This window comes from Aotus nancymaae, unplaced genomic scaffold (assembly GCF_030222135.1).
Source record: "Aotus nancymaae isolate 86718 unplaced genomic scaffold, 86718_ANA_hifiasm-v0.15.2.pri h1tg000067l, whole genome shotgun sequence".
Lineage (NCBI taxonomy): Eukaryota > Metazoa > Chordata > Mammalia > Primates > Aotidae > Aotus > Aotus nancymaae.
The window spans coordinates 25,249,081-25,276,628 of NW_026988482.1; the positions used below are offsets into that span (position 1 = coordinate 25,249,081).

Here is a 27,548-nt window from a genome sequence, read left to right on the forward strand (position 1 = left end):
TCTGGAGCTGAGCTGGCATTGTGTTGGGGTGGCATGTGTTGGTGTATATGGGGCCCTGTTTGCAGGGGAGGGGGCCAGAGTTGACCTGTGAGGTGGCCCCACATCCAGAAATCTTTCTTCATCCCATTCCCTCCTTACCCTTTCCTGGGAAAAGAAAAATGTTGAGGGGGAACTATGACAGACATCATATTGTGCAAAGTGAGCTGATCACAGGGCAGTCATGCAGGGAGATGAGATTAGCAGAAGAATATTTGATAAAAGGGAGCCAGGTATGCACATGGGTGGCGGGAAAGGTCAGGGTCACCGTGAAGAGATTATGGGCCTGGTGCTTCCGCCTGGGCCACTGAGAGTGGAGGCAGCTGCTCCCCTCACTCAGGTCACAGTCACAAGGCTGGGTGTCACTGCTGTCCATAGGTGAAGCACACATGGGTCCATTTTCTCTCTTTAAATGCTCACTGCTAATCTGCTGGGCCTGGAGATAGGGTCTTCCCAACTCTCCCACCTGACTCATAGTGGGGACGCATCAGCCCACACTTGTCCCACCCCATGACGCCCTGCTCTCCAACTCTTCAGCCCTTGGCACTACAGGGACACAGGAAGATGATCTGGGACTCCAAAGCCCGTTGGTCTAAAAACTATCCCCCAGCCAGGCATACTGGCCCATGCCTGTAATCCCAGCGCTTTGGGAGGCTGAGGCAGGCAGATGATGTGGTCAGGAGTTGGAGACCAGCCTGGCCAAGAGACCAGCCTGGCCAATATGGTGAAACCCTGTCTCTACTAAAAATACAAAAATTAGCCAGGCTTGGTGGTGATGGTGGGTGGCGGGGGTTGTGGGGGTGGGTTGTCTGCCTGTAATTCCAGATACTTGGGAGGTTGAGGCAGGAGAATTGCTTGAACCTGGGAGGCGGAGGTTGCAGTGAGCTGAGATAGCACCAGTGCACTCCAGCCTGGGTGACAGAGCGAGACTCCATCTCAAAACCAAACAAAACAACAACAACAACAAAAAACTATCCCCAGCAGGGCCCTGAGGCCCCCAGCACCTGGAGCCAAGGGTCCAAGGTGCAAACTGAGAAAAGCTTCAAGCCCACAGAACTCCAGCCAGGAACATGGACCTGATGCTACACTAGCACCAGGACCCTGGGATGTGAGTGAGTCCAGGGAAAAGGCCATGCCCTCTGACCCCTGGTGACTGGGAACTGCTCACTGCTGCGCCCCACCAGCTCACTGGCTGCCTCCTGGGGAAGGGTCAGCAGACATCTGAGGAAGGAATCTAAGAGGCAGGCAGGAGGTGCCGCCTGTTTCCCGACCATCCCCGTTGGTTGCTGCAGGTTCAGCCTTCTCACCCTGCAGCCTGCTCCAGCCCAAGATCCCCTGGTCCACAGGCACCGCTTCCACCCTCCCTCCTCTTCAGCACCAGGAGCTGTCCCGGACTCTCCCATCCTGGCTGCCTGGCCTGATCCTGAGTCAACCTCAACACCCCTGCAGTCCTAGCCCTGGCAGCAGGCCTCTGACCTTTCTCTGACAACCACAATGGCCTCCACCCTGACCACCCCACTTCCTGTGGACTGGAGTCTAACTGCCTACCCCAGTTCTGAACTTGGAGCCTGGCTCCCCTGACAGTGGAAGCTAGCAGCTGCCCTGGATTCTGGAGGATCTTCCACTCCACTCCCCCAGGTCACACGGCTGATCGCTCAGTGCTGTAGCTGCGACCTCGCCTGGTGCTTCTCCCTCTTCATCCAGTTGCCTGGTCCATGCTGCCCTGGAAGCCGAGTCACCCTCACAGACTCATTTCTGGAAAACCTACTTATGAAGCGGGTGGGGGGGCCTTATTTCAGAAGTAAACAGGATTTAGAGGCCCGGCTTTGCTACTCAGCCAACAGACCTGGTCCCTAAATGGTAGAGTAGCCTTGGCTGAAGTGAAAGAACCTGGGTTCCCCCCAGACCCAGGGTAAGTTTCTTCCCCTCCCTGGTCCCCTGTTCCCCCATCTGTCTCTGACAGCTGCCCCAGAGTGCCAGCCACCAACCAAAGCTGCTCATTTCTGCCCTCCCCTAGGCTGTGGCTCCCTGACCCCTGGCCCATGCCTATGCAGCTCATGCATGGATGTCAGCTTGCCTGGTTCCTGGTCTCCTCAAGCCCTTTTCTGGTGTTCCCATCCCCTGCCCTGACCCTGTCTCACTGTCTGTCTGTCTGTTCATCTGTCCATCTGCCTGACCACCTGGCGCTCCTCTCCTCGGAGGCTGCCAGACCTGATGACTGGGAACAAAGGGAAGGAGGAAACCAGGGCTGCTCAGAGGGATCTTGAATGAAGGCTGGGAAGCCCCATCCTGAATCTTCGAAGGCTTCATGGCCACTGTGCCAGGTGGAGACTGCCTGCCCTGCTGACCTTTCCTAAGTCCCACCCAATTGCCTAGGGCTGCCCCTGCTGGTTTCAGATGCCTGCCCAGCCCGCACTTGGCAGTCCTGTGGGATGAAGATGTGGATCATGAGTGGGGAGCTGCCGACTTGTCCACCAACCCTGCCCAGGGAGGGACTGGACCCTGGGCACCCGGGAGGCTGAAGGATGGGGCGTCATGCCCTAACTGATTGCCATAACTGGGCTCCAGCTGGTGTTGACACAGCAAACATGCCGCAACTCCCATTTGCCGAGGCACAGAGTGGGCAAACACAGGAGGCTGTAACAAAGGGCCTGACAACCGTGACCAGCCTCTCAAACAAGGTCCCCCAGGTCTGTGCCAGGAGGCAGGAAGCTTCGAGCAGCCAGATACTTTGGCCCTCAGAGGTGGGAGCTGGGGACAGGGCCCTTGACAAAGCCCCCAGAGAGGGGAAGGTTGGTAGGAGACCCTGCAGCCCAGGATTGGTCTACACACTGGATGGAGCTAAAGGAGGACAGATCAGTCTGAACACGGGGCCTGCCCCACGCGGTACCCCCAGGAGCATTCCTCCCTGGACGGGTGTCACCAAAGTCTGGGCATAAACTCTGATGACAGATCTGTGTGGCCACACTTGTTCCAACTGTACCAGTAGGGAAACTGAGGCCCACAGAGTGTGAGGTTTGCCAAGGACTTGGTGCTGCTCAAGTGTGAGTGGGGGCTGCAGCACAGGATGTGTGAGGGCTACGATTCTTGGCCACCTTCTGTGCTCTGGTTCCAGTCATGGGCACCCCGTGCCATGCTGCACCTGACGAAGAGGGACACTTGGCCACAGGTTCTTTTTTGGGGCAGGGCAAGGTCAGGACTGTGAGGGATGTGGTCCCTGGGTGGGGTCTCAGCTAGACACCAGGTAGCCCTGTGCACATCTCTGCCTCGAGACTGGTCTCATACTGCATCTGCACATGTGCTCTGCAGAGCCAGCCAGTGGGCAAGACCCTCTGCCACTGCATGCACACACTCCAACACACACACGTGCATCTCCACCTCGGGACCTTGGGTCCTGTTGCCCCCTTACTCTCCCTTGTCTGGCTAAATCCTCCCTCCCTGCAGGTCCCCTGGGCCTGGTCAAGTATCCCCATAGGCATGCCCCCCGCTCCACCCTTTGTGGCAGGCATCACATCACTGCCATCTTCAGCAGCCTGCACTCTTCAAGGGAGGGGCCCGGTAGGTCTATTCGTGCTGTCCCTGTACCTGGTAACCTCCTACTGTGCCGCACACAGCAAGGGCCAGTGTTTAGTAAACAGAAGCTGAAGCAAGGGCACCTGAGGTACCTGATATCCCAGGACAGGGTCAAAGTGGAGCCTCTTCCAGCAAAACCTCAGGGGGCCCTGCCCAGGGTCACCATGGCATCTGGGGCCAATGAAACCTCAGGTGTTAGCTTGGGGAAGAAAGCTGAGGGTATAGGAGGGCCCCGAGGGCCTTCTTGCCACCCTATGCCCCCTACCCTGAGGCTGGGTCTGTAGCACTGTGCCTTCCTCAGCAGCACCCCTGTCAGCCTTGGCTTCCTTCTCCCACAGGCACCCACTGCCACAGAGAGGCATCCCTCGCTATGTATTTTAGGGCACAGAAAGTAGGGCCAGAGAAATGACTGGCTGCTCCCAGAGCCATGCTTCCATGGGGCAAGCTTGTGGATGTGCAGCTACCACCCCAGAACTCAGGTGGAGAGCCCCTGCCCTGCCTCGGTCACCCACATGCACCCTCTCCCCTGCAGTGGAAACTGATGCCCAGGCTGAACCTTCCAGGCTCCCCTCCCAGCCCCCAGTCCTCCCATCTCAGCGGATTCAGCCTGAGTCAGTTCTGCTCACTCTCACTGGTAGGCCAGTGCCCTGGCTGGGAACTCTACTGAGATGCCGTCCTTTTTCCTTTCTTTTACCTTTGGAAATTCCACCTGCCTTCCAAGGCTCAGCTCAAAAGCTACCTCCTCCAGGCTGTCTTCTTAGACTTGCCTGTCCCATGTTAGCTGCTCTGCACACTGGGACCCCACAGCCTGTTTCCCGTCTCCTTGAAGTGTGGGGCCCTGGAGGGTAGCGATCAGCCGGGCCACTGGCTCACCCTTCCTCACATGCACCTACCCTCCCCCAGCCTCACACGCAAGGATTTCAGAACAAAGGGCCAGACACTATTAAAACTCAATTAAAATTCTCACTTCTCCAATCCTAAATTAGACTGGTTTGTCCCCGTGGCACCTGCAGGCCCTTTCCCTCCGCCTCCTTGCCTCTGCTACCTTCGCCATCTGGGACCCCTGCAGAAGTGGGCACTAGCAGGGGATCCTCCCTCTGCGCAGGCCTTCTCTGGGGAGTGGAGACATGTACGTCTCCCTCCCTGGAGTTCATTTTCTCCATTCGACGGACTCCCATCTCCCTGTCCTGGATTCCTCTCCTCTGGAGGTGGGGTACAGGGGTACTGAAAAGGAAACTTGGAGCAACAGCTCCCAGCCTGCACTTGGATCCCTGTCTGAGTGGGATTAGCCACCTTCTCCAGCTGCTCCTCAGCACCACCCAGTCAAGGTCCTGCCTCTAGGCTCTGCCCTCCACCCGGCATTCTCTCACCTTCCCTTCCTGCCCCTGGCCTTCCCCTTTGCCCCAGCCAGCACCACTCTGTTTCTACCCAATCCCTGGGAGCTCCAGGAGAGGAAGGCGCACAGGCTTAGGAGCCAGGGTAAGCAAGGGGAACTGGGACCTTGCCTCACCCAGGCAGTGACCAGGGTTGGCATCTAGTCTCAGCCCCCATTTCCTCATCTGTAAAATAGGCATTCTGCCCCACAGCAAGTAGAGATTGGAACCACACCTGGCCTAGGGCCTGGCTGGGGGCAGCAGAGATTTGCTGAATGACTGAGTGAGCAAATGAAAGACAGGGAGGCTACATGGCACTCCCAGGGGATTCACCTAGCATCAGAAGCAAGGCCATAGGGTGGGAGAGGCTCTTGAGGTAAGAGCTGGGCCTAGGGTGTCTCAGCCAAGGTGTCCCCATAGGAGGTGGGTGATACCAGTCACAACATCCAGGGTGCTGAGCTTCCAGGCCTGACACATACCTGCCGTCAGCCCCTTCCTCTGACCTTCAGCCACTAGGGAGAATTCAGTGGCCAGGTATAGGTGCATGGGGCTGACCCACCAGGCTCTGTGGGCCTCAGGGGTGTTGCATGCCAGCCCTCCTAGACCCTTCCTTTGACTAGCAGATGCTAGTCAGGAATGACCACAGTGCTTCTGACCCCTCCTGAGGCCCCTGCGTCTTGGAGGAGGTCCCAGGATAAGGGCCTCCTCCACAGGAGCCGTGTCAGGAGCCAGAGAAGCTCAGGTCCAAATCCCCAATCCAACCTTTCCCAAGGCCTGGCAGTCTAGGCCAAGCCCTTATCTGACTACCACTAGCTCAGGCAAGTGGGTGAAGACGAGAGATGACATATTTCTCCTGAGGACCCTTTGGCCATGCCCCAGCCATGTTCCACCTGCACTGTCTCCCTTGACCTTCCCAGGGAGGCCAGCTCCCAGCTGGAGACCTTCAAGGGGTCTTGAGACTCTCAACCGCCAGACAGATGCAGGCACAGGAGGCCATCCCCACACTCATGTCCAGCTGTTGAAGGCAGCGTCTTGGCCCAGGGCTCATGCTGACCCCAGGGACCCTTGGGTTTACCATCCCTTCCTCATACATCCAGGCCACCCTGTCCAAGGAGCCCTGACGCCCACTCCTGGGTGGTTGCTCTGCCACTGTGTGCTCCCTGGTAGCTCCTAGCGCTCACCACCAAGTCCCTTATCTTCTTGCCGGCCAGCAATCTGGCTGCCTCCCTCTGTAGGTGGAGGGCCCCAAGGGTGCCCACACAATGGAATGGGCCCAATAGATGCTCATTCCCCAATGCTTCCCCCATCCCTGGGGACCCCCAGCCAGCTCCTGTGGGCGGCACCTTGCCAGGAAGCAGCGGTACTGTTTGGGTGAGGGGAGAATAATCAGCTGTAAACGCCGCAATCAGGGAGAAAAGGCTGCTCCAGCGCTTGGCGCCCACGCGTGCGCTTAATTGGCTCCACGTGTCTGCAGCTCCTTTCAAGAGCAGGAGAGTGGAAGGGTCAAGATCTCTTAATGTCCATAATGGAGGGGAGGCAGAAGCCATCACCAGCCCCACATAAACACCTTTTAATTGCCCGGAGAAGGGTGGGCGGAGGCAGCCAATGCCACAGGATTTCCTGCCTGTCTGTCCACCATTATTGCACCTTTTAGAGCTTCCCTAGCGTGGAGTCAGATCCCAGAGGCTGAGCTCCAGCCAGAACCCAGAGCCACAGCCCTGGCATCAGTTGTACAAATGTTCATGAGTTTGCAGAACTCGTGTTCTGTTCCAGGCCAGGCCTTGGCAGTAAGTGACACCCATGGCCTGGTCCTCCAGGGGCCAACCTGTTTGTCTCACTCTTGTCAATGAATGCACCAGTGGACCCAGGTGAACTGGCCTCCAGCTGCCTCAGTGCCACACTTGCCCCCACATCTTGCTGCCTCCTCCAGGTAGCCTTCCCGTGAACTCTTTGGACTGAAGGGATCTTTCTCCTGCCAGCCCTTCAGTCTGTACCTCTCTGAGGCCCCCAGTTCTCCCTACTTGTGGTTCCCATGACTGCATCTCTGTGTCCCATCAGACCAGTGGTTCTGAACTGGGGCAACTTTGCTCCCGGGCAACGTTTGGCAGTACTTAGAAATATTTTTGGTTGTGACAACAGCAAGAGTGGTGTACTGCTGGCATCTAGTGGGTAGAGGGCAAGGGTGCTGCTAAACACCCAACAGTGCACAGGCAGCCCTGCCACAAGGCAGGACGCAGCTCAAGGTGTCAGCAATGCCGAGGCTGATGCCCTGCTGTAGACGAGGCTTTAGAAAGGAGGTGGGAGTTGGGCAGGAGCTTTGGGGAAAAGCTCCCTCCTGACAAAGGGAGTGGTCTGCTGCCCTACAGCCCCTGGCTCCCTCCCTGGCTCACACCTCCTGCCCCTCTGAATGCCCAGCCCAGAGCCCAGTTCCTGAACAGACCTGGTCACACTGCCAACAATGCATCACTTTAATTGGGTTAAGTGGCCATTAGCAGCAAAAGCAGGGCGGCTGTGTGCAGAAGGGTTTTTAATTTTACTCTTTAAATGATGCTTACTCCCCAGAGAGGCTGCTGATGGTGGGAACAATGCCCACTGGAGCCCCCAGGACCAAGGCCAGAACTGCACACCACCCCCTCCCATCCATCTGAGCCTCATGGGGGTGTGGGAGGGATGCTCAGTGTCTTGTCTTCACTGCCCAAGGAAGAAACTGAGGGGGCAGGGACCTGCCCAAGGCCACGAGGTCATCACAGAGCAAGCCCCTGTCAGAGGAAACCAGTGTCCCATCTCCTGTTCCCTCAACCCTGTCCCGTTGTGGACAGCAAATGCCATGTGGCCACTAATAGTAGCATAGATGGGGGCAGTGGCTGGGGAGTCGTTTGTGGGGTCTGGAGCCCAACTACCTGGATCTAAACCCTGGTTCTGGCCAGGTGCCGTGGCTCACACCTATAATCCTAACACTTTGGGAGGCCAAGGGGCACTGGTTGTCTGAGCTCAGGAGTTCGAGACCAGCCTGGGCAACACGACAAAACTCCAGCTCTACTAAAATACCAAAAACATAGCTGGGCGTGGTGGCAAACACCTGTATTCCCAGCTACTTGGGAGGCTGAGGCACAAGAATTGCCTGAACTTTGAAGGTGGAGGTTGCAGTGAGCCAAGATCCCACCCACTGCGGTCCAGCCTGGGTGACAGAGCGAGACTATGTCTCCTAAATAAATAATAAATAAACTCTGGTTTTGCTGTGATACCTGGAGCAAGTGGTTTAAGCTCTCTGAAGCTCAGTTTCCTCAGAAATAAAATGGAGAGATGAGAGTAACCCAGGGACCTGTGTGAGGATTCGGAGCAATACAGAGCATGCAGGCTCATTTCTGGTCTGGCACTTGGTGGGCACTAAGAAGCCAGTAATCCTGGGAAGGAAAGATGCTGACCATTTTTGGGGAAAAGCCACATGATTCTGAATCTATGCAGAATCATCTGTGGCATATTAAAATATCCTGATGCCCTGTCCCTCCTGCCCCCCGAGAATCTGATGTACTTGATCTGAGGCGGGGGCTGGGTGCCACGATTTTAGAAGCTCCTCAGACAATTCCAGTGTGCAACCAGGGTTCAGAAACGCTGCACTAAGGCAAAGGTTTGGCCCTTAGGACAACGGGAGGGACCTGAGGGGGAGGAGGGGGGCACAGGCATGGTAGGAGGGGTGCTGGGCTTGAGCCCTGGGCTGGGGTCTCCAGGTGCTAGATTCCTAGCAGGGCCTCTCGCCGCCTCTGGTTTGTTTGAGGAAGGAGGCAAAAGGGCCTCCCAGAGAGCAGGTTTCCAGCCACTACATTGATGTTCTGGCCTCTCTATCCTAGCCGTGGGCTTCCCGTTCTCCAGGAACCAAGCCCGCTGAGCCTCGATACACTTGGCCATGTTCCTGAGAAGAGGCTGGAATCTCTCCCACTGGGGTCACCCCTCACCCAATCCTGGGCAATGCCTGCCCTTCCCCCATGGCCTCTCCTCCAAGCGATACAGCACAGGATGCTGCTGCAGGGGCACCACCTTCAAGGGACTGTCCACACTGTGGCCTTTACAAGTGAGGCCCCTGGAGTTGTGAAACCAGAAGTGCTGGGCCAGGAAGGTGCTCACGTCCCTATTTCATAGGGGGAGAAACTAAGGCCTGGGACAGGGATGGACTGAGATTTCCATGAGGGCAGAAACAGGGCCTATCCTTCACCACTGCACCCCCAGCACCCGAAGAGGGCGTGGTACACAGTAGCCATCGTTGGATGTTGGTGAATAGATGGAGGAGGAATATAACGATGAGGGGATGGCCTTCCCGAGAGCCAGGCCATAGGCCATAGGCCAGGGCCCAGCTGGGAGGGCAGGAGAGTCCTGATTTGGGTCCAGCTTTGCTATAAGGACTTAGGCACTTCCCTATTCCTCCTGGGACTCAAGACTCTGAGAGAGTGGGCCCTGGCTCAGAGGGCAATCTCCCTAGGTGGTCAAAGTTCCAAGACAGGTGCCCCTCCATGTCGCTGAAGCAGAGGGCCCAGCATGTTTCTCAGACTTGGGGATGCTGGTTGCTTGCGTTGCAAGACCCCTGATCTGGCCTGCTCCTGCCTCACTCTTGGCCCCAGCAACCACTCTTTGCAGCTTGGAGAAACTTGTTACAAACATCTGATTGTCCCTGATTAGATGAGACAATGAACTTCTGTCCTGTGTTGCTCAGCTCCCTCTTTGCAAGCCCCCAATTAGAATTCCAGACCAGAGCAAAGGATTTAAATTGGATTACTGGATGGGGTCCAGGGAGAGAGGAACAATGGAGTAGGGGGTGGGGGTCCAGTCCCCCAACAGCTCGCCCTCCATATACACTCAAGTTGCAAACAAATGTGGAAAAGGAGAAAGAGACTAGGACTTGATTAAAAGCACATTTAAAACATCATTAAGACCAAAGCTCATCTTCAACAATTAGAACCAAGCAGGGGGAAGGGTGGTACTCCTCTTCCTCTGGGGATATGGGCAGGATCATCTCATGGGTCTGGAGCTGGGGGTGCTGCAGCAGGAGGAGTTCACTGCCCAGGAGCGCTGGAAGGCCAAGGGCTATGCGCTCAGTGCACGCCTCAGGAATAATGTGGGGTCAAGGGGCTGGAATGGAGTCAGGGAAACCTGAGTTCAAATCCTGGCTCTGCCACATCCTGGTCTGATGCATGGCACCTCTGAGTCCTAGTGTATCCCTCTGTGAAGTGGGGGTAGCAGGCCTTCCTTATCCGGGTTGCTGTGAGAATGATACATGATAGACTCAGCACACAGTGAGTGTCTGTCTGGTCAGTGTATGCCTTTCCCCATCATTTCTCATAATAAATAATTTCTGGGCCAGATGCAGTAGCTCATGCCTATAATCCCAGCACTTTGGGAGGCCAAGGCGGGTGAATCACCTGAGGTCAGGAGTTTGAGACCAGTTTGGCCAACATAGGGAAACCTAGTCTCTACTAAAAATACAAAAATTAGCTAAGTGTGGTGGCAGGTGCCTGTAATCCCAGCTACTTGGGAGGCTGAGGGTTGAACCCAGATGAAGGTTGCAGTGAGCCAATATTGAGCCACTGCACTCCTGCCAGTCTCAAAAAAAAAAAAAAAGAAAAGAATTTCTGTTTAGTGCTAGCTGTCTCAGGCCATGGCTGGGCTGCAGAAGCAGTGGAAAGGAGACAGACACCTATCTGCCTCACGTGGCAGAGTCTAGCAAGGGGGGTGCAGGGATCAGGATCTCAAGCCTTCCGCTGCCCCTCCCAAGTTATCAGAGTTGATTGTTCCTTTAGGGATGGGGAAAGCAGCTTGGAAAGAGACTCTGGCCCTGTGATTCCCAAGGGTGTGGGCAGGAGGCTGGGCCCTGGGCTCTACTCATGGAGGGCGGGTCGGGCTGTCTCTGCCACCACTCAGCACCCCTGCCGTCCAGAGGCCTGGGTGAGTGGCAGGTCAAAAGGCCTGAGGGCTGCCCCTTCCCGCATTTATCAGGCAGTTCCAACACAAGTTCGGGGCTGGGAGCCCACATCTGTAAACCGGGCAAGGGGCAGCAAAGCTGGGAAGTAGTGTGCAAATGTGGGGTCTTGAAGGAAGAGGCGCAGAGACAGAGTCGGAGAACGAGGGAAAGGCAGGAGGGCATCCAGGCCAGCCCAGTTCAGAAAGGTGAGAAGGTGGGGCACGATGTTGGCTGAGAGGCGAGCATAACGGGTTGCTATCCCCACAGAAGGCATGGCTCTGCCTGCTCCCAGCTGTCTCCCCACACCCGTGACCAGGAGATCTTGAAGTCTGGGCAGAGCCCTGCTCTCAGACCTCTGGGTGGGAGGTCCTCAGAGTCCACCGTCTCTGGGACCCTGGCCCCAGTAAGCAGCCTCTACCTCTTCCATGGCCCCAGGTCACATGGGGACAGGCAGGGGATCCCATGGGGGACAGCAGGGCCCAATTCCTGGAGAAGGGAATTCTGGTCCTCTCTTGGGGCCTGGATATGGCAGAGTATGGGCTGGGGTGGCCACCCTGACTTAACCCTGCCAGGACCCTGGCCTGGGCCTGGGCACAGCTTGTGTAGACTTGCTTATTTTTAAAAACTGCTTTATAGAGATACAACTTATACACCAGCAAATCCACCCAAATAAAGTATACAATTCAGTGGTTTTTAGAATATTCAGAGTTGTGCAACCATCACCACAATCTAATTTTGGAATATTTTCATCACTCCGAAAAAGAAACCCAGTACCCATTAGCAGGCCTTCCCTATCCCTTCCTTTCCAGTCCCAGGCACCCATGCATCTATTTTCCATTTCTATGGATTTGCCTATTCTGGACATTTTATAGAAATAGGATCACACAATATGTGGTCTTTTGTAACTGACTTCTTTCACTTAGCATAATGTTTTCGAGTTCATCCATGTTGTAGCAAGTGTCAGGAGACTTCATTCCTTTTTTTTTTTCTTTTTTAAAGAGATGAGGTTTTTACTCTCTTGCCCAGGCTGGAATGCAGTGGCACGATCACGGCCCACTGTAGCCTCAAATTCCTGTGCTCAAGCTCAGCCTCCTGAGTATCTGAGACTGCAGGTACACATCACCACACCCTGCTTCATTCCTTTTTATTGGATTGGTTTGTCTTTGACACAGGCTGGAGCAACTGCAGGTATGTCTCTGATCAGCTTGGATACCTCTCACTCATTTACGCATGACCTTCCCTGGGCACTTGGCAGCTGAGAAGCCCCATTCCACCTACTCTCCCTGGGATGAGCTGAATATCAGGGTCTGCCTGCTTTGTCAGCATAGCCCAGCAGGTACTGTTACCCCTCAGAACTATAGTGGCTTGAGGCTGAGAGGCACAACCTGCTGCATATAGATGGGGAGACTGAGGCCCAGATGGGGGAGCAGAGAAACATTCAAAGCCATGGGCAGAGCAGCTGCCATCCTTACGTGGCCTTCTCTGTGGGGCTTGCAGAGCTCCTCGACACTGCCCTAAGAAAGCCTGCAGCCTACCTCAGGGGCAGACTCTTCCTAAAGCAAGTCACTGTCCTGGCCAGGTGCTCATCCAGGGCACCACACACAGACAAACCTGGGGAGCCAGAGGGATGGGAAGACCCCAGGCCTGGAAGGAGGGAGGGGTAGGGCCTGCCCAAGTCCCAGCCTCAGGCTCACACAGAACCCCAAGACTCCAAGTCACCATCTCTCATGCAGCTACTCCAGATAATACCATCCTGTTCCTGACGTGGCTGCCCACATTCTGCATGGGCACAGCCCTGATGCTGGCCCAGCTGAACTCAGGAGGGCCATATGACAATGAAGGCTCAGGACACTGCCCTCATGGTATAGGACCTCTCCACCTCACTCTCCGTCAGCGCTCCCCTGCCCCCAACACACACATTTACCTTCAGGGCCTGCACCTTCCTGTCCAGCAGACTCTCAATGTCCCCCGCCACCTTCTCCACCAACTTCTGAGGCTCATTCTCCTGCACCTCGAAGAGGTTCCGGTTGTCCTTGTAAATCTGGAAAGAAGCAGAGGCCAGGAGTGAGGCCAGGTGGTTCCATGTCCCCATGCCATGGCCCCTGCATACCCCTGTACACAGCTAAACTCAGCACAGTCCTCACCTGCATCCAGACCCTGGCTTTGGCCTCTGAGAGAGGGCGTGGAAGGCCAGCACCCCCACAGACCTGAAGGCAGGACAAGGTCAGGGGCTCTGTAGCTTGCATCTGGGATGCGGGTCCAGTTTAGGCTAGTCGTTGTGGTTGGTGGGATAGGGTTGTCACTGCCTTCTCTGGACCTCAGGGTCCCCCCTTTCCAGAGTTATGAGCAGCACCCCCTGACTAGCTCAAGGTAACTGTGAACAGCCGAGGGGAAGGGTGGGCTGGAGAGGAGGCAGGAGGTTGAGGGGAGATGGAGTCAATAAGCACACACCACACACCCCATCCCCACAAGATGCTCACGCCCATGCATGTGCACACACACCGCCATGGCTCCACACTGCTCAGGCATCTGGATCCCTTTTTGTGGGTGCTGCCCCAGGGCACTAGAAACTAGCAGGAGCTCTGGGCAGCCCCCTGGGCTCCTCTGTCATTCAGGGCACAGAATATGGGGAACAGGGAGACCAGGGAGAAAGGGGCAGGTTGGGGGGAATGAATCTGCCCAGCCTTCCTCCAAGGGGAGTGGGTGTGTGTGCAGGCACATGTGGCAGTGTAAATCTGATTGCGTGTATGTGTGTGATGGTTCAACATATCTGTTTGTGTGCACGTGCCTGTGTGCTGGGGGTGGGGCAGGTTTAGGGCCTCTAACCCCCAGGGGCTTGTGAGTCTCAGGAGCAGATTTCTGCAAGTGTCTTTGTTCACAGCTGGGTCTTGGGCGTGTGCATGCACATGTATGTTTGTGCATCTGTATGCATCATATACCTCTGCATGCGTCTCCAAGCCTGACTGGGTCCATGTATTCACTAAGGTGACCCAAGGAGGTCTGTGCCCCAAGCACAGGCTCCTTCACCACTGGAGGTCACAGAATAGGCTGCTGTGACTGAGCCATGCCACCAGGCTGAGCAGAAGTGGAGGGATGTGGAGAGAGAGAGGAGGTGATGAGGAAGATAAGCGGGGGAAAGAGGCAGCCGATGAAAGACAGACAAGCAGAGAGAGATAAGGTCGGTAGAGTGACAGCAAGAAGGCAGGGAGATAAGACCTTGTCATCTGACGGGGGACGGGGTGGGGGGGGCTGGGTGCTGCTGCAGCCCCTGCCCTGCCATTACCCAGCACCTGGCAGTCCAGGGGTTAACGCACAGCACAAAGCCGGCTCAGGCAATCTTCTTCTCCCGCCACCCCCATCTCTCCCGGCTTCTCTTCTTTTTGTCCTTCTTTTAGAACAAAATAATTTGTGGTGAAGTTGCTCTTTCCTGCAGAGCAGTGGCAATCAGAGGGCGAAATTTGAGGCCTGGCCACATGGCCAGGGAGGAGAGAAGCCCCCCAAGTGAGTGCCAGGCCAGGATGTTCCCTGGGCCCTGCCTCAGGACAGAGGTCCACAGAGGGAGACGGTGATAAGAGAAAGAGGGTGAGGAGGGGTTGGACCCTGGGGGTCACTGAGGAAAGGCAGGGAACCTAGAACCTAGCACCTTACTGTTGGGGAAACTGAGGCACACAAACAGCAAGGCCAGGTCAAGGCCAGACGACTGAGTGGCAAAGCCAGATTCCCCAACAGCTTTCACCCATTCTTTCCAGGTTTGGGAACACTGCTTGACAGATTACTCTGGGGTGTGTTGTGGCCCTGGTCTCAGCCACGCCCACCGATGCCCCGACCCACTTGCACCAGCAGGGGGCACCGCTGCCTGGCTTCTCCTGGCCTGGGATGAAGTTCATACCTCAGACTGTCTGTCAAGGTCATTCCCAGGTACAGCCACAGTCTGGGCTGTTCATGGCTGTGTAGCCCCAGAATCCAAGGCAGGACCATGTGGTTCTCCTGGGAACGTCCAGGAGTCCCTCCTCTTGGGCTCCAGGGTATCCCTTGCAGCCTGGCATGGTGACTGTGCTGGGGATCAGGGGGCCACTGAGGGATCGGGTCTCTAGGTGGCAGGGCCATACCTCAGGGCACCAACAGGTTACACGAGGCCTTGGAAGCTGAGACTCTGCCAAAAGTCACTCACCTCTGAACCTCCGCGTCCGATCTTTTAAATGAGAGAACAGCAGTCCCCACCTGACAGGCTGAGGACAGCACACCCATGACTCAAGCAGCCTGTGCTCCTGTTGTTACTGCTATTGTTTGGGATCATCAGAATTCTGCAGATGGAATCATTGTCCCTCCCTACCCCCATCCTCCCCTGCTAGATCTGAACACTTGGGGCTATCCAAAGCCATCAGCTCTATTCCTGAGCTGGTAGCCTCTGTCTCCTGGGGTCTGCCCACCTCCAGCCCCACCCTCTTCTCTCAGATCAGCCTGGAAGTGTAGGCAGTCTCCCTACACTGCAGCCACCCTATCCTTGTCTCTGACACCTCGGCCTCGGCCCCAGAGTGATAATGGTGGAGCCTAGACACTGGGACGCCACTGACAGGGCACAGCCATGGCCAGCTTTCTTCTCTCTCCTCCAAGAACTATGTCTGGGTGCAGTGGACGCTTGGCAAATGGACATGCTGGATTCTATGTCCAAGAGCAGATCTCTGTGGCCAGCTGGGCCCAGGTCTGATTCTTCAACTTCTGCCTGCATCTGTGCAAGCCCTCAGGGCCCAGGGATGCATGCACCGTGCTTTCTTCCTGTTCTATTTCTACCTGAGGACCCACCCGAGCACCTTTTTGCCGGCCCTGGTGCCATCACCTGGGGCCCGTCAAGCCCTCTGACCTGCCATGTGCCTGCAGGTCCCTGGCCCAGGCTGGTTCCCACAGCCATACCTTGATTCACGATGCCCCTGCATCCCCTCCACCTTGCCCTGCTATCTAAATCCTCTCTAGGACAAGGCCAGGGAAATGGGCTGGAAGGGGTTTCTGAGAGGAGAGCGGAATCCCAGGAGTGCAGGGGCTGGTCATGCTGCCAGCCAAGCCTGCTCCCCAATCCCAAATGAGCCCTTGAGATGCAACAGTCCTCGAATGATAGCCCCAAGTGCCACAGCCCTCCCCTCAACAGTCCCCTGAACTTGCTCCAGTTGTCCCTGTCTTCTAGAGTGGGCCCTGAGCTGAGCCCCAAATGCCCAGGAGATCCAAGTGACACAGCCCAGCAGATGGTCCCACCCTGGGAGATAGGTCATCTCTACACTGATGTGGTCCAGGGAGGTGCTTTCCACCTGCAGGCCCAGCAGGTGCCCAGGAAAGCCCAGGGCAACTCTAGTGCACAGACTCTGCCCAGGGCTATCCCCACTCCAGCCCCAGTTTCCAGCCATGGCTCCTGGGGCCAGCTGGGAAGTGGCAGAAAGGCCAGGGTGCACCAGATGCAGGGCCTCAACCACCACAGCAGGATGGCAATTCCCGCTGATGTCCTTGGCCCAGAGAGTTAATTAGAAAAAGCCAACAGCTCCCATAGCAGTACAGCCGGCACAGCTTCACCTCTGCTGGACTAAGGAGCACAACAGGGTCCAGCAGGCCCCAGGGTACCCTAGCTCTGTGCCAGCAGTGATAGGGAGGGAGAGGCAGTGGCTTTAACCCACAGAGAGCTGCCAGGATGCTGGTGGGACAGGGCAGCAGACTGAGGCTAGGTGGGCATGTGGGAGGGGACTGAGGAACAGGGAGAACAGGGTGGCTGAGGTCCCAAGGGACAATTCAGGAGTCTGTTTGGAGCCCCTTGTTTCCAGGAGTCCCTAGCTCCCCACCCTGTTCCGTGCACTGGTGACCATGGCTCAGCTGGTGCCCTCCTCCCTTGAGGGCACTCCCATCCCATCAGTGATAGAGACCTGCCCCTCTACCTCTCCCCTCCCCCAGGGCTGGTTCCAGCCCCAAACCTCTCTCAGCTCTAGCAGTTCTTTGGTTAGGCATCAGGGCAAGTCCTGCCAGCCCTCTGGCCTAGGGCTTCACAGGGCCCATGGGGGCTGATGTCCCTTTAGAAGCCCTGAACCCTCTGCCCAGCCTCCTGCTTCCCTCATGGCTCTGTATAAGTGGGAGGTGAGTCTGGAGGACCCCGGCAGGAAAGATGACCTTGAACAGGAAGGCTGCATGCTGGCAGGAGCAGAGGGAGCCAGCCTCGTCCCCATAGCTCCTAACAGTCCTGCCTGGGAGAAGGGAGTCCAGCTAGCAGCCCCAATGTACCTGGAACACAGAGACAGCCACCACAGGAAACTAACAGCCTCAGGACAAGTGACCTGGACAGGCCCATATCAGAGGACATTTTGAAAAGTCTCAGAAAGTCAGCAGCAGGGGAGCCCAGACCTGAGCTAGCACCAAACCTGCCTAGGGCAAGGGGGAAGCTGAAAGGGAAGAGGAAAATGAGAGGGGAGGGGGAAAGGAGAGGAGAGAGGGGAAATGAGAGGGGGGAAAAGCAGGGAGGAAGGGCCAAGGAGGCTGCAGAACAGTTTCGTTTGCCCTGAGTGTTGGCTCTGACTGCTCTGGGGCAGGCGCTTTACACATGTGATTTCACTGATCTCCTACAACCCCTGAGGAGGGTCCGTTCGGATCATCTCCATGTGATAGGACACTGAAGGTCAGAGAGGTTAAGGTGCATGTGAAACCGGCGTTTGAACTGGGTGGAATCCAAAGCTCTTGCTTTAGGTCATACTCTGTGCAGTCCTTTTCCTGCTGTTATCCCTAAACTTGAAGTCAAGGCCAGGGGAAAGGAGGCATAGGGATGAACTGGGAAGGCCTGAAGGGCTTGGGGCGGATGTAGGCAGAAGCTGAAAGACTGAGGCCTCCGGAAGGTGGGAGGGCCATGCTGGAGGGGAATGAGGGGAAGACTGGCAGGGCCAGCCCAATCGACTAAGCACCCACCCAACCCTGGGAGTCAAAACAGGCACTCACACGCAAGGCTCCTCGCTGCAGCAAAGGCGAACAGCCCTAATCTCTGGAAAATTAAATCAGAAAGAAAATGGAACAAGAAAGATTTGACGCAGGCTTGGCCCTGCTGCCAGCTGTCTCCTCAAAGACCCAGCTCACCTTGGGCTTCGCCAGGTGCTCCAGCACCCCCGGCTTCCTCCAGCTGCCCAGGGAGCTGGACAGGGCACAGGCAGGGTGGGGGTGAGTCCTGAGACATGACTCTGGGGAGACCGGCGCTCCACCCGCCTTTCACCATATTTCACCACAGGGAGCAGGTGGGTGAAAGTCTTAACTGCCCATGAGACCCCTGCGGGGAGGGCAGCCGGTGAACAAGATTTGGTGGGTGAGGCCTCCTGAGGCCCAGCCCACAAGAGCAAGCCCTGGGGAGGGAAGCACCTCAAGAGACCATACGGTTTGGGATTGGAGGCCGGGGTCAGCTGCCAGACTGGGCTATACTCATGTCATGTGGTGGCTAGGGGGCTTGTGGTGACTCAGGAAGCCTGAGCTGGGCCAACAAGGAGGTAGGGGAGTTGGGGACAGGTAGTGACCAGTTCAAGGACCCTAGTCAGTCAGGGCAGAGCCAGGTCCGGGCCCCCAGCCTCACCGACCCCTTCCAGGCTGCTAACCCGGCCTGCCTCAGTGAGAAAAGAGAGGGTATTGACATAACTGCAACCCCCACCTTGAAGACTGGAGGGTTGATAGAGTAGCCAGGCACCTGGGGACCCTCTACCACTGACAGCACCTGGGACAGATCCAGGACAGGCTGCACCCCTCAGGGCTCTCTCTATAGCTCAGTTTTTGATGGGACTGAGGGGCTGCCCCATGGTGGGTGCACAAAAACCCTAACCCGGTCGCTCTGGGGACACACCAGCCATAAGACTGGGTGTGTGACTGACAGCTCCCCTGGTGGTGGTTGAGGCCCATCCCTCACCAGCCTGGCACGAGGCTTACAGTAGGGCAAGGAGCCCCTGGAGCTCTCGGGGCACACTGCTGGTGCCCATGCAGGGGTTTACATGCCACTCATTTACATGCTTCATCAGCTGCTGACATTTGCCAACTGCCATGTCAGGTTCCTAAGTGGCCATGCCACACTGCCACCGTCCCAGGTGGGGTGACCCCATGGTTACTCAGCTATATAAGGTGTCCTGTCACACTCAAGTTTTGTACACCATGATGTTGGATGTCCCATTAATAGTTCCCCTTCATATCCAGTAGAGAATGCTTGGGACAAATGCTCTCTCTAGAGGGCATCACAGACACAGAACCAGGCCATTACAATCGGCCTGCACAGGCTACAGTGGAGGTCACACAGCAGTGTGAGAGCAGGGGGGAGGGTGCCTGGCCTGGTCTCCTGGGTGGGCAGCCCATTAATAGCATATCCTTCCCCACCCCTACCTCCTTACATCCCCACTGGGGCAGCAGAGATGGAAAAGACCTCATCCTTGCCTTCCTGGGACTCTACCCAGAGGGGACAGATGCCCAGACAGGTGGCAGCAGAGAGGTGTGCAGGAGACACCTGGGAGTGGGGCTGGCCTGCTCGGGGGTGGTGGTGGTGGGGCAACAAAAAGCCTGAGGAGGGCTTTCTAGGGGAGAGGACATCTGAGCAGTCTGAAAGGCTGCACAGGAGTTTTTGTGGGTGGATGGGGACGAGGGACTCTTGGTAGGAGTAGCACCAGGTGCAAAAGGTGGGAGAAGCGGGGATAAGGGACTGCTCAGTAGCTGCAGAGGGGCCTGTGAGGGGACAGAAGCTGGGGAGACAGGGTGTGAGGGCAGGGGGAGCAGATACTCAGGTGGTGGGGACAGGGGGATCCTCCAGGAAGGAGGAATATGTGGCCTGACCATGAGGTATAAAAGGCCAGGTAGCTCTGTGGTCCCTCGTCCCCAAGAGGCAACTTCTAGAAGCTTTCACCAGCAGGATTCCCTTCACAAAACTCACAGGGGCCTGAAGCCCCCACCACCACCCCCAGCAACGCCTCCCTGTTTTTAAAGTTAAAGTTTAGTTGACTGTCATCCATTACCGCAATTAGTACATTATGTCTAATTATGCAATTAGTGTAAAAAGTGCACTTGCCGCTGAGAATGGGAAATTACGCTGCCTCGTTACGCTGTAAAATCCCTGTCATAAAAAGGCTCAATCTCTTGTTTTTCAAAAGACACAAAACAATAAACCAAATCCTCTCAGCCAAGCAAGGGCCAGTCTGTGCCAACCTTCCTATGCTTGCCCTTATGCAGAGCCTGCCTCTGTGAGGCCTGCCTGGAACATGCCCCCAGGCAAGGCATCACCCACCAGAGACACTGGGCATGGCCCATTCCTGGGTGCAGCCCTTTGCTCCTCTGAAACATATGCGAATTTCCAAACTGACTTGAAAACTGTGGCAATCCTGATTATCCATTTACATCAGGCCTGATTTGAGCGAGGCCTCCAGTGTTAAGGCCTGTATCTCAGGGGACAACAGTCATAGAGGGAAATGGTATCCACCCAGCTCCAAAATGAGAGGTCTTTTCTCCAAGGTTCCTGATGGCTTCTGTGAACAGGGGTTGGAGATTCCAGCTCAGGGAAGTGGGAAGAACTTTCTCACACTCAGGGCTCCCAAACCCTGAGAGCAACACCTGGATAAGCAGTGAGCCCCCTGCCACAGGGACTATTCCAGCTCAGCTGTTGGGAGCACTGAGGAGGGATTCACCCATCATTAGCTAGCACTGTGGCTAGATTCCAGGCTGCTATTGTTAGATAACAGCATTCCTATGGCCATGTGCCTATATGAAGCTTGCAGTCTGTGACTTTATCTTCCCTAAGTTCTGACTCCCTTGGTGGTCACGGGATGCTTTGGGGACACGTTGGGAGTGAAATGAAAAAGAATCAAATGAGGTCTCCTTACTGCAGAGGTGACAATCCCAAATGGCCCAGGGCGTGGGGCTGGAGAGGAGGCACACTCCATTCTCCCTGCCTGCTTATGCCAGCATCAGGCACACTCCTGTGTATCTCAAAACAAACAATGCAGGGCCAAAGACCCCCATGATGTATCTCCAAAGTCACAAGTTAATGCTCTAGCATGGGCTGCTGAGTGCCTGCCCAAGAAGTGCTCTCCCTGAGCAGCTTCCCTGAGCCCCTGAGTCTGAGTTCCCACCACTCCTTGATCTGAGATGCTTGACCCAGGCCTTGGGGTGGGTGGTGCAATACCATGGAGACACCTTCACAGCCAAGCATCTGCCCTGACCTTACGGGAATGATGCATGACCTCCTGCAAGTGCCACTGCTGAGTGGTGCTCAGACAAGGTATTCACAGAATTCACAGAGCAGAGGCATGGAAACCCACGGATCTCAGGGCCCATGGGGCACCAGTCCCCTGCAACCTTGCCCACCTGCAATTGGCAGCCATTGGTTCTGGGTGTGCTGAGATAATGGAGCAGTGAGCACATCCCAGAGAGAAGCAACTACTGAGAAAGGACCTGGGGTAGAGGGAGGTGGGCATGGACCCACTGGAGGGGCATCTGTTGGCTAAACTCAAGACAAGTGCCCTTGGACAGTTCCAGCCTCCAGGCCTTTGTCTAATCAGATGGGCTGGAGAGCAGGGGAGACAACTCTGGCACAGCACAGCCACATGGACACCAGCCAGAGACTCTTGGGGCCCCCATCCTCTCAATGTGGCCTGGAATAGCATTGGGTGGGGATTTTGAGCCCGAGGTGAACCAAACTGCAGGCAAGATCCAGGGGCCCCTGCCTGCTCCCTCTCCCTGAGTTGGGAGCCGCCGGCTGTCGAGGCAGCTGGGAGGGAAGCTGTGCCCAGCATACCAGCTGGCACGGGGGAGTGCGAGTAAACATACCCGCACTTTCCCAACTCACAGAAGTCGCCGGGTGGCGGCCGGCTGGTGTGGGCGCCCATGTTTATGGGAAGCAGACTGTTTGTGTCGGCGTCTGGGCCCCCTTGCCACCCACCCTGGCTCTGCTCTCTCCCGCTGCCTCCCCGCCCAGTTGGCCCTGCCTTCCTTTCATCAGAACTCCTCAGCCTCTTAACTGCAGAAGGATGGGGATAGTGATGACAGGTGCTCTGTGTGGCCAGACAGGGCTCAGTGCATAACCCATGGAGTCCTCGTCATTTGACAGCTCTGGGAAATAGAGAAACTGGCCGCAGACTACAGGCAGTGAATGGCGGTGCCTGTGGCACTGGGCTTCTCAGACCCTAGCCATCAGGTCCAGGCCCCGGCTGTGGCTCAGTTCTCTGGCCCACAGACAAGTCTGGCCTGCCCTTCAGCCCGTTCCCCATCTTGAGCAGCCCTGGCCCAGCCTGGCCTTGGATGAGGACCCTGCCCTTGAAGCAGGACAAACAGCCCCCTCTATCCTATGATGGCCCAAGTAGAGAGACCCAAGCCAGGCTACCGCCTTGCCGTCTGGCCTCTTCAACCCCTTCACCCTTGTGCCCCCATCTTTGGATGTGTAAAACAGGTTAGAGTAAAGCCCCCTTTACCCGCCTCTCAAGACTCAGGGACAGTGGGCTGGGAGGGTGGGAGTGAAGGATTCTGGAAGTCAGGATGGGCAGAGGCCTCAGTAGACCTTTGGTGGGCCAGGGAGGACTTCCAATCATGCCACGGTGGGTTTCAATGGGTCATGGAGTTCTCATCTGAGATGAAACAGTCATTGTAACCCAGAGTCCTTGTAGCCCAGAGCTGGCAGAAATTCACCCCCATAAGTACCCTCATGAGATGGAATTGAGGCCAGGGAGCAAAGGGCAAAATGTGCTTTCTCTGTATCACCTCCATCCACCCCTCACGGCCCTGATAGGTCAGGTGAGCAACCCTCTTCAGGGGCTGGGCAGGTCCCCCAAGGACTCCAGAGTGGTCAGAAACTGATCTTGTCCCAAAGCCACCAGTCATGCCCTGGGGATAGAGATGATTGTAACAAGGGCACCCAGGAGGTGGTCAGCAGCTGGCTGGCTTCTCATCTTACAGATGAGGAAACTGAGGTGCCAGGAGGGTCACAATCTGTCCAAAGAGGAGACTTCCCAGACTTTTGTACCCACATCCCCACTCCGCCCTTAACCAGCCTCGTGGTTTGGTTTGAGCCTTCACCCTCACAGTCCACATAGCCCTGAGCTACCTCAGCTCGGCCATCCTGGCATTCCTCAAAGATGGAAGGTCAAGTGTGGGGTGCTGGTGGCTTTTCATGGAACCGCCTTCCAGGGTTGCTCCCAAGGCCCTGAGTACTTTCCCTGATCTACTCTCTCCTTCAGGGACCAATTTTCCTGGCCTCATAGGCTGAAATTCTGTTCTGTGCTGCTGAGACTTGCTAAAGATGTCACCAAGTAATGACAGCACCAATGACAGCCCTGATCACAATAAGAGGTGCTGCTGAGGCCCTCAGGCTGGCTGCTCTTGTGAAAACATGAGATCTTAGCATGGCAGGTGTGGGGGATAAGGGTGGAGAGATGGAGAGAAGTCCAGAAGATAAGCCCATGGCCTCTCACGGTATCAAGGGCCTCTTCTGAGGCAAAGTGATCCCAGGGACCTGCCCTGTACCAGTGCACAGATGCAGCTGCAGGCACATGCACTTGACCTTGCATACAAGGTCACACACACTGACCTCACCACATTCATATCCAGCACTCAGGAAGCCCCTTGCAGATCCTGCTCAAGTCTCATACTTAGGCTCACAGAAAAGGCATCACAGCCTAGATGAGCCTGTCCACTGTCACTGGATATATTGCTAGCCCCAGGCTTGAGTGAGGCTCTGTGGGAGTCCATCCACACCTCAAAAAGTGATCTGTGGCCATCTGAAATGTTTTAAACAGTGGAACTTTGCTGGCTCAGATGGCTGGGGCTACCTGAAGGTCATGACCCTTGATCCTGCTGAACACACCACTGGAGAAGCTCTTAACAGCATGGATGCTGGACCTGGTGGGGGCAAGGGCATGGCCTGACCCACAGTGGCCTCTGAACCAGGGTCCCAGCAGAACCCAGCTAGGCTCCCCCTTTTGAGTTCTTGATGTAGGCTGACCACAAGGCACTGATAAGGCAGTAGGCACCAGAGTCATCGTGAATGTGCAAGCAAGTTGTTTGAGGGAGCACGCTACGACTGGGCCATCTCATTTACCTCCTCTGCCAGCACCTCCCGACGCCATCTTACTCCCTCCCCTAGTTTTTCCTTTTTCTCCTACTTCCAATTTATAGGCTCTTCTTAAATTTTATGTATCCTTGTAAGTGCCATTAAATCTTCTGTAGAACAAGTCAGAAGCTTAAATAAATAATCAAACAGGACCAAGACACTGAGGCTTTGTATAGGCTGAAGATACGCTGAGGACAGGGACATGTGTGCTCTGAAGACACACGCACACTGGAGACACACATCCACACAGTCTCTCCTGGGCTCTCACAAGAAATCTCCCATTTTGGACCTGAAAAATGCGGAGGTAGGGTCACCACCAAAAGCTTTCCCCAAGCTGGGGTCAGTGATCTCTGGACCCAGTCCATTGGGGTGCTCCTGAGCAGGCTCTGGCCCCTCTCTGTACCTCAGTTCCCCCTTATTTCACTCTGGGGGGAGAGGGACAATCCCTGGCACCTCCAGCTCCAGGTTCTCTCTCTGTGTATGAAAAACTCCAGTGGCAACAGGGGCCAGCGTTTACCTTCCTGCATCCGCACGCAGTGTTTGCCATGCAAACGAACTGTGCAAACAGGACTGATGGCCTGGCCATGCTGGCAAACACCACGAGGGCCCTTAGCTTGAACAGCCATGAACTTCTCAGTTAAGTGTGCTGTGCCCAGGGGAGGCAGACGCTGCACCTGGGTCCCGACTCCAGGCACACTGTGCCACCTCCTTGTTGCCCAGATTTGGGGGCTGTGGGGTTGGGTGACAATTATTATGGGATTAGCTGCCACTACTGGCAGGGCCAAATGAGCCTCCACACCGGCAATCCATTGCATCAAATTCTCACAAGCCCCAGTTGTCCTTATTTTACAAATGAGGCAACTGAGGCATGGAGAGTAACTGGCAAAGCTGGGATTCAATGACTACACGGACTTACCACGTGCATGAACATAGACCCTGTTCCAGACCCTGCCTCCATTTCCCCAGCAGCTGGTCTCCAGCCTGTGGGATCCTGTAACTCCTCAGGCCCCACCCTGCCCCTGGCCCCTCCTTTGGGAAGCCACTCCGACTGCCCCTGAGGCCATGTCCATTGGGCCACCTGCCCTAGGGCTATGAAAGTCAGTAGGGTCTGCTGAGTCTTGAGTTCACAAACCCCATCCTGCTTTGAACGTCCATCAAGAGCTGTTTCTCAGAGAGTTGGGTGAACCCTCCCAGGAATCCAGCCCGCAGGATAACAAGTCCCTAATTCATTTACCTGGTGCTGTCCACCAGACCCTGAGGGTTCATTCGCCCAATCTGTTTGCCCAGAGGGATTGCAGGGGGAGGGAAAGCCAGGGACAGTTCTGAGTGAGTCCAGAGGGTAAGTGGACTTTAGGGAGGTGCTTCTACCTGTAGGAAACCATCTTTATTTGTAAGGTTGAAGTCCAGGACCCTAGGCTACAGGTGCATGAACTGATGTCCAAGTGGGCAGAGTAAGCATCAGTGAAGAGCCAGGATGACCAAGACTCCAGCTGCTCACCTCCTTCTGTGTTAGGAAGGTCAGAGAAGACGCTCCAGAGAAAAGTGTAGGTGGATGGGCCAAAAGAGATGTGTACCTTCCCGGCAGGGGAATAGCATGCAAAGGTGGAGGAGAAGGAAGGCTGGTGAGGAGAGCTGCCGGGGGAGGGGCCACTAGCAGGCAGGGGCAGCTCTGACCCCAGCCCTCACTGGGAACTCACTGCCTGTGTGAAATCTGAGAAACTGTAGGGTCGTCTGGAGGCTGCAGGCTGGAGGCCTGGATCCCCACATGCAGTGTGACTTTGTCTCCCCCATTGCCCCCTTCCCATGGCTAGGTGCCCATGGGGTCCTGGAGAGGATGGTGCCCTGGGCTTCCACATCATCTGTCAGCAACCTCCAGCAGGAAGGAGGGAGGCCTGCACTTCCAGCTCTGTCAAGGGCTCCCTGAGCAAGGAGGCGGTGAGGGCAATGACGCCAGGAGGACAAGAGCGGAACAAATTGCCCTGATTATGTAAGGCAGCCCTACTTCCTCCTCAGCAGGGAGAGAACTGGGAGCTAGGTTCCTCCCTACCCCACGTCCCTCCCATGCCACTGGGCCTGCTGGGAGACCCCTCAACAAGGCTCACTCGGTGGTCCCCCCAAGCAGGGGCTGTGGGCCCAGCTCACCCAGAAGTGTTGGGGAAGGTTCTTAGGGATAGACCCCAGTTGGCCACTACCCTGGGACCTGCAGGGCATGACCGGGCAAGTGACCTGGGTTGGTCCTGTTCAGTCATTGCTCCTCCAGTGTCTCTGAGCCTACATGAGCCCCTCTAGGTTTCCTGCCTGCACCCTGAGCTGGCAGTCTCCCTGCCTGCTGGCCCAGAACTCCACACCCCAGGCCTCTCCCTGCCCCAGTCACCACGGAGCCTGGGTTACTCTGAGCTCCTCCAGAATCCAACCAAGGTCCCTGCCATGCCACACAGGGCTCAGGTCCACTCTTCTCAGTGCCCCATAGGGGTCTAAGCAGGAAGCCCCCATTTTCAGGTCCCAGAACAAGCTGAGAGCCAGACCAGCTACATCCTCAGCCTGGTCTCTGGACTGCCCTGTTCCCTCCATGAACATAACCTAGCCTCCCCCAGGGCCTTGACCCCTCTGAGTTGCTATCACTTCTCCTATCCTAGGACCCTTAGGGAATGCTGGAGATGCCCTAGGCTGAAGCTCCAAGATGGTAACCATGCAGCCCCTCCCTGGCACAGGGTAGGCAGTTCCTGGACAGTCTCCTTTACCAGTTAGGCCTGGGTATGTTCTACCCTGCAGTGCTGTCCTGCAAAGCAGGCTGGGAAACCCTCTCCTACACAGTATCATGCTTTGTGGAGTCACCAACGTGCCTGGAAGCTCTGGTTATCAGGCTCTTTGAGGTTACAGTGCTGGCAGGTTTAGGGTTCTAAACTGCTAATTTATCTCCTGCCATAAACCCAGATGATGCAGGAGCCAGCGTATGCCTGCATGTATCTGTACATGTGTGTAGGAAGGCATGCTTGTGTGGTGCATGGCAGCATGCATGTGCACAAATGCTCACGGGCATGCATGGGAAGGGTGATGGTGTTCCCATGGGCAATTCAGACTTAAGCACATGACCCAGTGTATGTCTCCAGGTACTCACATATCCCAGGGCCTGTGTGTCCAACCACATATGTATCCTGGTGTGTATATGTCCTGGTTTATGGCACAAGTTGGCAGAAGGCTCACAATGAACAAGGTAGGGTGCATGCTTTCCTGAGCTCAGCCCCGAGCTCCTGTGCTTAAGTACAGCACACAGTAGGTCTCAGAGAATATCTATTTGTGTGTGTACAGGCCCAGGGTACCCTCTGGCAGACTAGTCCCTGCCCTTCTACCCACTATTGCAGAGGGACTAGAGCCTTGCTCTGGTCATATCCCCAGGGCCAGAGCAGCCACACTGTGCTGGTGCCCCCTTCCAGTCACTACCCCCACAGACCTTGAGAACACTCCATTGACAGCGAAGGCTGCAACAGAGAGTCTTGAGGGCACAGATTCCCTCCTGCGTGTGGGGGAGAGCTGCAATGAA

At 56.0% G+C, this 27,548-nt stretch overlaps 1 protein-coding gene across 4 annotated transcripts in view; it reads right to left on the minus strand.

The window, feature by feature from the left end:
* CACNA2D2 (calcium voltage-gated channel auxiliary subunit alpha2delta 2) overlaps positions 1 to 27,548 on the minus strand; it is a 139,783-nt gene that overhangs the window by 58,388 nt on the left and 53,847 nt on the right. For all 4 annotated transcript variants that reach the window (XM_012467837.3, XM_012467838.3, XM_012467836.3 and 1 more), the window contains exon 3: positions 12,857 to 12,973. In XM_012467837.3, the coding sequence (XP_012323260.3) occupies positions 12,857 to 12,973 (117 nt within the window). The remainder of the gene's footprint in view (positions 1 to 12,856; positions 12,974 to 27,548) is intronic.